Consider the following 11,585-nt stretch of genomic DNA (forward strand, 5'->3'; position numbering starts at 1 on the left):
TTATATATAGATATAACTTCAGGGCAGGGTCCTCTTCTCCTCGTGTCACTGTCTATATCTGTCATTTGCTTTTTTAATGTACAGCGCTGCATAATATGATGGGGCTGTATAAATCTTGTTTATTAATAATAATAATACATAGGTGCCTTTAAAATTCTCAGCACAGCAGAGCTTAGACTGGGAGAAGGAGAAGCATAAATCTCAGGACTGGATGGACAGAAATCAAACCCCTTAGACAGGTAAAACAGCTCTCATATGTCATGTGTGTATTTAGCTGTTTACCAGGAGTTCGGCTTTAAGTGGAATCCGTAGACAGAGGACAGTAGGTGCGGCAGGATAAACGACACTCGCAGCAGGCGTGCAATAAAAGCTAATAAGTGTTTGAGTGACAGAAGTACACAAGGCAGGAAGGATAAAGCAATAAACTATTAGGCCAAAGGAGAGATTGTACACCCATAATCCAGATAAAATGTATGGTTCATGGATTTTGCACATGAAATCTCTGCTGTGCCACAAATCATCATGCAGGTAGTAAGATTCATATCCCTTTCATCATCAGTTTGGATACAGGTTAGCGCAGATGGATTATGAAGAGAATAAAAAAAAACAGATACTAAAAGTAAGGAATAAGGGCCAATGCACCATCTGTTACATTCACAAGTCGCATTGGATCAGTCCCCTGACAACTGCTGCTATTCACAGTCAATGGGAAGGAGATATCTCACCATCATGCTTTCTGCAGTATTGAATCATTAACCATGGAGGAAGCATTTTATTGAAATGTGGACTTAACATCAGACATATTTTTCTAGGTATATATTTTTTTTACTAGTAGAGATCACAGGATTTGCCCTGGCAATGCCTTTATTTGCTTTTCCCTCCATAAGGACAAAGCCATCTTTGTTTAGGTGTCATCCAGGGTCAGCATCTACCTTCTGTACTGGGATGCTTGCTGAGATGACATCTAGACCAGCCATTCTCACCCTAGGGTTCCTCTAAGGCAGCGGTCACCAACAGGTGGTCCGTGGGAAAATTTAGGTGGTCCACAGAAAAAATTGGAGACAGAAAAACAACGGAGGCGCAGCGTGACGTCAGTGTAGTGTTAAGTTCTTTGAGCCGTACGCTTCTGTATTGTTTCAACCATTACAACAGTCACTCTGCTCATCAGATTGTTTTATTTTATTTGTTTATTTCTCAGATGCTCTTTTAGGTAAGTATGACCTTAACTGTGTGATTTCTTTGGCAAATTTAATGGCATCAAACAGTTTGACTTTGATAACTATCGTTTCTTGTTTGGTCTTAGATTGGAATGAAATAAACCCATAATGAGAGAGAAAAAGCAAACAAATATTTTGCATTTCTTTAGTAATACCAAAGATATTGCAGCTAATGATAATAGTAACAATAGTAATACTTCACTTAACCATGAGCTGATCAAGGAATCAGAACCTCCACAGTCCTTGTCTGGCACCATTAGGAAGATCATTATTTTACAAATGTATTTATCTTTAAAAAAAAAAATCATATTAATGGTGCATGGGATTTAAAATTATGAATTTAGTGGTCTGTGAGGTCCGAAAGGTTGGCAACTGCTGCTCTAAAGGTTACCAGGGGTTCCTTTAGCTGTTGATATTTGACTTTCCATTTGCTGGTGCCTTCATAGTTCTTGACTTCACTTGGCAGAGCCAGCAGAATGACACCAGATATCATTTTAGCTGTCTTTAGTTGTCATCCAGCTGACCACTAATAAGAGGGGCGTTCTTTCCATTGACCCCCAATATATCAGTTTTAGTAAGAGTTTCACCTGGAAATGATCTTGGATCTTGGCTGTGTTCACAAGGCCTTTACTCTTATGATTAGTTACCAGGTAGAGTCTGAATGATGGCTAAGGGAGAGGAAGTTGGAGAAATACTTTCCCTGCCTGTATGAGATTGATGGCATCAGCTCTGCCTAGGATTTGTCAAGAGATTAACAGCAGATTTTTAAAAGGTATCAATTTCCTAAACAATTATACTGCAAAGCAAAGTTCAGATAGGCAGCAGGAACTGATGTTTTCAGGTGGCTGGCACCATACCAGCTCCTTGGCAGCTCCAACCACTGGCTGGTTCCTAATTATTTTTGTTAGACACTATTTTTATAGCGCTGACATATTACGCAGCGCTGTAGAAAGTCCATAGTCATGTCACTAGCTGTCCCTCAAAAGAGCTCACAATCTAATGTCCCTACCATAGTCATATGTCATTACCACAGTCTGAGGTCAATTTTGGGGGGAAGCCAATTAATTTTGGAATGTGGGAGGAAATCGGTGTACCTGGGGGAAACCCACACAGACACTGGGAGAACCTGCAAACTCCATGCAGATAGGCCTGGATTAGAACCTGCACTGCAAAAGCCAGAGCGTTACCCACTGAGCCAAAATGACTGCCCTTAACCACGATTTCAACATCTGACAGCAGGTCATACTCAACTGCTCACTACAACCCCCATTCATTTCCTATGGGGAGCCAGGGGTTTTATTCTATATGTAGTGTCTCAACCAGTGTCCCCATTGAAAGGTTTTCCTTCTATTATTGTTCCAGTGTCATTTAAAAGTATTGGATTTCCCCTCCTTATAAGTTAATGGTCACTTTGTAAAATAATGAGGGTGTTGGGACACTGATAGGAATAAAGGCCTGACACTGCCTTCTCTATCTAATCTAAAAAAAAACAGTTGTCCAAGTAAACACAAGGAAACAAGCGAATGGGTGAAAAATCTCCAAATATAGGCACTTTTTGCCCATACTGAACATGTAAACATAGGGATCACAGAATTGAAAATAAACATGATGTAACACTTACTTCTCAAAGACTAAAACACATAATCTGGTTTTAAATTTAATGTAAAAAAATTACAAAATATGAGCGTAATGGTTATTTTTAATAGATTCTGAGTTTAATTCTGCTTCAATTCACACTACCTTTTCTATATTGCCTTCCCATAGTGCACCTTACTGACTTCTCTTCCCCAAGTAAGCGACACATATGAACATGGAAGGAAATTGGATTTCTCAAACCAGAATACCCTTTTTTCAGTCAACGTCTGATGACTACAAACCATCACAATGTGACCCTTCTCAAAGTCACCCAGATCCATACACATGCCCATGTGTCCTGCTTCCAACACATCACCTTCAAGAACTGACTGTTCACCTGCAGCCTGATATATCCTATTCCTGGCCAGGTGCTGTTATAAAGGGATAATCACCATAATCCATACCATAACGACCAGACCATTTTGTCTGTTTGTTGTATATGAATATTGTAGCATCATTTTATCCATTGAGTTGTAGTCTCTTACCATTCTATCCAGGCTTAATGGTGCTGACAGCTGGAAAAATCACATACTACCAAATCCCCTGAGATCCATGCAGCCGGAAAGAAAATTACTCCTAAATTCATTTTTCAAATGTCCTTTGATTACAAGGACTGTGCCCTTGTCATCAGCAGATTGAAAAATGACTTATTGATGGACAAGAAGAGAAACATTAGTAAGTCCATTAGCAGTTATATATAGACTACAGCCATTGACAGTGTGAGTGCTGATCTGCAGGATGTCCTGCTTTATCAATGAGTAAAAATTATTCTGCCCCATAAACAGTATACCGGTGTGTGAGACAAATTCAAGAAAAATTGATGGAAAAATGCTAAACTATTATCAAGGTGGTTTTGTGTCTAAGTGGAGTAAAGCAACAAGTCATTGATGGATGCTGCAGATGAATATTCTTACTTTAACTTCTCTGCTTCATTCACCCACTGGATCAAGGGCAGGAAAAAACCTAAAACTTACACAGGACTGGGGACTTTATACAACCAATTAGCAGGAGGGGATTGAGTCACCCCAAACCTGAAAATACTGGGCATTTCCAGGCATGGGGCAATAAAACGGTAAGTAATGGCAGCTGCATAGGCACAGCACAGGCTTACATTTAATTTTGCTATGTCCTAGCCCCATCCCTAGGACTTAAAGGTCCACAATACCATCTGCATCACTGCACAGGAAAGAAAAAAGGGCCTGCTTACCATTCCCAATGTTTTCATTGAAGCCCCATTGAAGTCATTCAGCACCCTAGCAGTGCCTATCATTTCATAAACACTGAACTGATAATTGAGCTATGTGATATGATCACTGAACAATTACTGAAACCTAAAGTCTGGTCAGCAGATGGGAAGTAAAACAGATAAGTGAAAAAGTAATTAAAATCTTTTCTGGAAGCAGCTTGGTGAGAAATGATTGTCTTTTGCACTTGAAGTATTTTTCAACCTTGTGTTCTTACAAAGATTGCTGGGGGTTCCTTAAACACGGAGCAATTTGTACACTAACTTGGCTACATTTAGGAGGCATTCTTCCCAAAGGTCACTGTGAAAATAAGTAAGCTGTGGATATAGCAAATATAGCAGGGGTTCCCCAAAACCTGAAAGTTATTTCAAGAGTTACCCCATGTTAAAAAGATGGAGAAAGGCTGCTTTAGAGAAACCATAGATTAACAGTTTGTGTGTACTGGCACAAGCTCTAAGACTTATATTAAAGCAGAAGTAAACCTAAAACAATAAAATCACACTTACCTTCAATTCCGCAGATCAGTCTGTCCGTCTGGAGGTTTCTTCCATCGTGTCCCGCGTCGTCCCAGTATCTGTCTTGGGCCCGGCAACATCATCTCCTCTCTTCTGCCATGTTATTCTTCCAACGTCACCCGATCTCACACTGTGCAGGCACAAGATCCATTAACGTTGATTGGGAAAAAACTTGCCGATCTCATTGTGCATGCGTGTGATCTGCAATTTTTTTCCCTATTGATGAAAGGGCTCCTTCTGTGCATGTCCGAAATGCAGAAGGAGCAGCCAAGAGCCTCCCTGAATGTGTGACATTAGTATCCCGGGAAGGCTCTGCACTTCTATTCATTCTTGATCACCTAGGCAATCCCCTATTTTTTAAAAAGGGTGTTGCACTTAAAAAAACACTAACAACATTTTTTTTTTAAAAAAAAAGGTTGTGTACCCTTTAATGTAAAGTGAAAATTCTGAGTTTAGGTATGCTTTAAGGAACTGCAGCAGGGATCACTTGAGACCATGGGAGGTATTTATAAAACAGGTGACGCTCCAAAATTTTGGTGGTAAATACCACCATTTATGTTCACTGTATTCATACATGTATTGTAAAGATGTTAGAATCATTCTTTTGTCTGTTTTTCTACTTTTAATCATTAAATAATTATTGTTAACTAACTTTGTGAATATCTCTGTATTTATAAAAAGGTGAATGGACTTGTTTAGAAAAAAAGTGGAGAACTTGTTTTTACTATTTTGATGATGATGAACACCATAGCAAAGACTAGAGAGGGGAAACGCCTCAAACACCTGCTCCTCACTTTGGGGGCTCTATTTATAAAACAGGGAATCTGAAATTCTCTCAAATATTCCCTTGTGGAAATCTTCCAAGTCCATGTGTTTCAATGACAGTAATTTATTCCCACCAGGGAATGTTTGAGGGAATGTTAGATCCCCTGTGGGGGGCTCAAATTTTTCACCACTAGGTAACTTAGCTTAAGACATTCATTGTACTGAAAATCAAGAGAATATTTATAGACAATAGGTAATGTAACACTGAATCTTAAACTGAAGCTGGCAAAAACCTGAACAACTCAAATGGAGTATAATTTATAATCAGCGGTCACCAACCACCTGCTAACCAATCAAAGCCACCTCCAGCACTGGTTCATTTAGGAAAGGTGGCAAAAAGGCTTCTAGGTGTCTGTTGCCTCTCTTTAGTTTAACATCTACCTTTGAACCTACTTCAGCTGTACGTGTAATCTGAACTTCAGCTATTAATCTCACAGACTTTTTCAACAAAAGCTGTTACAATTGGTGAACATGGAAACTAAGGAGCCTTTTTATTCATATTTACTTTTAACTAAATAAAATGTAACCATACTTAGAATAATATTTTCAGTCCTGAACGGAATGAATATATAACTGCACACTGGTACGTTTTGGAAAACGGTAGAAAGGTACCCAAGGTCCTTTGTTATCTGGCTTAAAAACCAACCTATGGACTGTCAACTGCTCCCCAAATATGGAAAAAGGTGTAAATGGTCCCCAGAATTATGAAATGTTTCACCATACCAGCCTTTCTAAATGTTTTTAACATGCGGGAACCCTTGAAATAATTTTCTTCAGAGAACCCCTAACACAAAATAACAACAATATCCACAACTAACAGTAAATTAGTGTGGTGACATGTGGGAAGAATGCCATCTTTACAGTCAAAAAGATCATTGATTTCACTTGAACTGACCTGAATGGAACAAACTGCCTATTGCTCAAGGAACCCCTAACAACTTCTGGAGGAACCCTGGGGTTCCACGGATTCTTAGTTAAGAAACACTAGTCTATAATATCAAGCAAAAGAAGCAACCCGGAATATAAATGTACAGTACAAGGACTTTCCGAGTCACATCAAAATTACGGAAACACTTTATATGAAACAAATTACAACCATTCCTCTCATATAGAATTATACTACAAAGATCTATCTCAACACCATTCTATTTCATCCTTTCATTCTTTTTATATATCTAATTATATCTATATGTCCCATTCTATAGCTATCTATATAGCTATCTATCTATTCAAACTCATTTTGTCTTTCTATAGCTACGTACACACTTCCAATTATTATCGTTGGAAAACCAACGACGAACGATCCTGCACGATATCTACGAACGATCGTATAGCATCTATCTATCTATCTATCTATCTATCTATCTATCTATCTATCTATCTATCTATCTATCCATCCATCCATCCATCCATCCATCCATCCATCCATCACATCACAGACAACTTACTGTATATCTCATGAATGTTTCCACATTTTATGGGGTCTCTTTATAAATACTTCACCTAAGATTCTCTTATACTTCACATATTTTTCACATACATACATTAGCAAAGTAAAGCAATCATGGGTTAAAATAGGGTAAACCTCAGGTGAATGCACTGACAAACAGATCCCTATGTCTGTATCTTTAAATAAAGTCTATGGATGATATGCATGAGCGTCGGACCTTATAGATGATCTGTGGGTGCTGCCAGGTCAGTGAGGTGTCAGTTATTGTGGGTGACAGTTGCTGTATCGGATATATAAGGGTTTTGTCAGTAGTTCTGGCTGCTTTTATGTAAGAGAAAAGCAATCAGTCACCTGCCCGTGTCTTGGCATCTGTGCCAACCTCCCTACTCTGCTCTGCCCATAGATTCTGTCATATCCCCCCCCCCCCCCCATGTATGAATGTGCAGTGAATCAATATATGTGATTCCTATGATATATACACACACTGTATATATATCTGATATATCCTATCATGCAGACGGTGTCTCCGGCTCTGTGTCTGTGCTGGGGAAGACATGCCCTCCCTTCTTTGCTCCATGTTAATTGCAGGGCCTGCGGTGCAGACAGCAAGATGATCCTGGAGTCTGCAGTGCCTCGCATGCCCCTTGTACACTGGCACTGCCAGGCTGGCAGGGCCAGGAAACGCCCGAACTTCAGAATCTTGAAAATGCCTCCTGTGTGCCAGACATTTCCAGCTCTACAGACACCGGGGAGCCATCAGACAGCAGACACACACATGGGCAGCTATAGATCCGTAACAGTGCAATGTAATTCCAGCAACATAAAGCAATGCACCCCCATAGGATATTTCATCGCCCACCAGTAATAATAATGACAATATGCCATTGCCTTTTCTGAATCACTCCAAAGTGATACATTTTTTGGGTTGCTATGGGTGAACGCGCTCTGCATGTGATCACTGCCCTGGGCATTGCTTAATTGAATATTATGTAACACCAGGGGGTAAAGCAAAGAGCTAAATACATGTAATAATGTCAAGGTCAGAGTTTTGTCTGCAGGCAGAAACAGGATGAAGGGCAGAGAGGTCCCGGGTGGTGCTGCGGGGGTGCAGTTCCCATCTGACAGCTCACCCCCCCATCCCTCGCCCATAAAATACACCTTTCCACGCTCCTATCCCCATCACCCTACTTATTCCTGAAAGCCTGATGTTTATTAAATGCCGCTTGTTCCTTAGAAGTCTTTTCTCCCCCTCCCATTTAATAATCATTCTTTATAGAAAATGACAGCAGAGAGAACGCCTTTGAAGCCGTGACATTGCAAAGATTAAAAGTCGCCCGTTCCAGGGGTATTAGTGTGAGTGATCTGCCATTGTAGTGTAGAAAGGCTGCACCAGCCCACCTCTGCTAATGGGGCATCAATATTTCACGTGCACCTTGCCTGAGTCCAAAGGAGCTTGTTAAACAAGGTAGTAAGGAGCTCTAAAGTGCGCTGTTACCCATGGCAACCATGGATGACCCCCCTGAGCAGTCTAAGCTGGCAACACATGCAGGGATCTAACCGCAGCCCTTACATGACCCCGCCTCTGCGCAATACGAACCATCCAATGCATGCCGTACGGTCGTCCTGCCTACAGAGCGGCGCTGTGCAATGCCACGGCACTATTTTATCCTTTTATCTTATTTATAAAAAACCTGTGCAATCAACGCTCACCAAATCTTGTGATCCATACAGGTCATTATAGGCCTTGCAATGCTATCATAAAACTCCAACCACTATGAACCAGCTCCCCATTGTAAAAAACATAAACGAAGGAATTTACAAAAGACTAGCATTGCCAATTCAATTGAACCGCTGGTGGTAGGGGTCCTTCATCTGTCCTTCTATAAGAAGACTAGTGCTAAATGGTTGCTATGGGCAATATAATAATAATAAAAATGTATTTATATATAGACAGCCATATTTTGTAAATACAAATTAATTTATATAAACAGTATGTATAAACAATTTCAGCAGATTCTGCATTACGGTCTACTTAGATGATTGAGTTTTACTATTTATTATTAGTTATATTTATATATATAGAAATAGAGAGAGAGAGAGAGAGAGAGAGAGGGGGGGGAGTGAGAGAGGAGAGAGAGATGGGGGGAGAGAGTGATCAGGAGTGATACCCTAATATATATGAAACAGTTGCAGTTTTGCTGCTATTTGCTATATGACAGGTGCTCTTGACAATGCATAATATTATTACTATATATACTTATATATTAGTCTCTCTCTCTCTCATTTTTAAAATGGAATATATGTCTATAGATGAGGATTGCTGGAACAAATATACATGTTTGACACTTGTAGCAATGCTGTCATCTACTTTTCTGACAGGCGCTCCTAACAAATCATTGTCAATGTATATATCTATATATTTGTATGTGTACTATATATAAACTACACAAATATACACATATATATATATATATATATATATATTGACAGATTGGCTGTATGACTGTAGCAGTGGATATCTGGATCTGCTATATTAATAAATAACTAATACATGCTGTCATCTACTTTTCTAGCAGATGCTCCTAACAATGCATTGCCAATGTATATATCTATATATGTGTATGTGAACATTTATATATAAGTTATTAGACCACACACACACATATATATTGACAGAACGGCTGTATGCCTATAGCTAGGGATTGCTGGATCTGCCATACTAATCTATGGGTGACCCTTGCAGCAATGCCACTTTCCTGTCAGGTGTTCTATATATAATGCATTGCCTCTGTCTCTGTATGTAATATCTCTATAATATTGTAATATCTCTATCACCCCCATACACACAATATATTTATTATTTATTGTATATTTGTATATTGTACATATATATATGTATGTAATATCCCTATATTATTGCAGTGTCTCTATTCCCCATGTACACACTATATATATATATATCTCTGTATGTAATATCTCTATCTTCCCCCATGTACACTATATATATCTGTATGTAATATCCCTATATTATTGCATATATCTGTATGTAATATCTCTATCCCCCATATACACACTATATATATATGTATGTAATATCTCTATCCCCCATATACACACTATATATATATATATATATGTATGTATTATCTCTATCACTCCCCATGTACACACACTATATATATATAGAAGCTGAGCTCCATGCATGTAGATGGGATTGGCTGTGACAGTTGCAGTAGTTTTGCAGACAGGTGCCCCTGACACAATGCATTGCCCCGGTGTTCTCTCTATTTGCCCCTCGAGCAGTCCCTGGCACAGATGCCAGCTTGATCCCCCCCCCCCCCCTGTCAGGTGTCTCACCCGAAATCCTGGTCCATGGATTTGAAGAAGAATTTGTAATTGTGGACGGGTCTGTTGCTGAGGACATTCTTGAAATCGGCGAGGGTGACTTTGTCGGGGCAGACGGGCAGCTTGACCAGGTACGGGGTCTCCTCTTCATCGATGTGGTAAATGATTTTCGTCTCAGCCATGGGCAGGCGAATGTCACAGAAGGGGGGAGCACCCCCCACCTCCCCGTCTATGGCAGCAGGTTTCCAGCTTGGGCTCAGGCCGGGCTCATGGTTGGGAGAGGAGGCAGACACAAGTCTCTTCTCCTCCTGTCACACCATCCAATGTTCCCTGAAAACAGGAAGGGAGATGCACAGCCCTGACTGGGAAATGGCTGCGGATATTCGGCCCCTGCAGCGCCCTCTAGCCGCACTCTGAGGTACTGCGCCTCTTCTGCAACCTTGGCTCATTCCAAAGTAAATACACTTGTTCCCATTCCCTTCACTCATTTCTTTCTTTATATATATTTATATGCTAATAAAATGACCTTTATTCTATAGTATTCATATTAAAAATCATGGTTGCAAACATTTACTGCGTGCTATAGTTATTGCAATTATTTTGCAGCAAACCGGGTGCGTCCGATGGCGAGAAAGCCAAAAACGAACTCTCTGATAGGGTCATCCGAAATCTAAAATACAACGCTGGAGTCACAGTACAAAAACTTTTCATTTATTTTGATCTTCAATAACCACGAAGGATATAAATCCGCTTTGTGTGCAGAAAATGCCTTGACTAACCCAGATTTTACCAAAATTTTGGACATATTTTACCATTTTGGTGTAATGGGATTGGGTAAAGGAAGCAAAATTGAAGGGGGTTTGGGTTGTTTGTCAGAAGTTTCATCACCCCTGAGGATTACAAAAGATACTTTTATCCATTAGGAACTGGTGCCAGTGCCAAAATGAAACCATTAAAAGTGGTGATGAGTGAATAGTGCTTCAGATCGCCAATTTAGGGTTCAAAGCATTGCTTGCTACCATCATACATCTGATCACCCTGTAATAAAAGTGGGGATCAGATTTGCAAAAACTGATCACAAAGAAGTGGCAATGCCACATTGTCCCCACATATCATAACATTGCCCCCCAGGCACCCCAGATCTTAACACTACCCCCACAGGCACTCTAGTTCCTTACACTGCCTCTATAGGCACCACATATTATAATATTGCCCCCCCCCCAGGCAGCCCAGATCATTACATTACCCCCACAGACACCTCATATCATAACACTACCTCCATTTACACCCCAGATCATAACAGTGCCCACCAAGGCACCCAGACCATAATATTGCCTCTTTCCAGGCTTTTCAG

At 40.1% G+C, this 11,585-nt stretch overlaps 1 protein-coding gene across 5 annotated transcripts in view; it reads right to left on the bottom strand.

Moving 5' to 3' along the window:
- Window positions 1–10,613, bottom strand: part of DVL1 (dishevelled segment polarity protein 1) — a 104,103-nt gene extending 93,490 nt beyond the window's left edge. For all 5 annotated transcript variants that reach the window (XM_072427099.1, XM_072427098.1, XM_072427100.1 and 2 more), the window contains exon 1: window positions 10,244–10,613. In XM_072427099.1, the coding sequence (XP_072283200.1) occupies window positions 10,244–10,413 (170 nt within the window). In that variant the 5' untranslated portion in view covers window positions 10,414–10,613. The remainder of the gene's footprint in view (window positions 1–10,243) is intronic.
- Between the last annotated feature and the right edge of the window lie 972 nt (window positions 10,614–11,585).

The sequence above is a fragment of the Pyxicephalus adspersus genome, chromosome 11 (genome assembly GCF_032062135.1).
Source record: "Pyxicephalus adspersus chromosome 11, UCB_Pads_2.0, whole genome shotgun sequence".
In the NCBI taxonomy this organism is placed as follows: domain Eukaryota; kingdom Metazoa; phylum Chordata; class Amphibia; order Anura; family Pyxicephalidae; genus Pyxicephalus; species Pyxicephalus adspersus.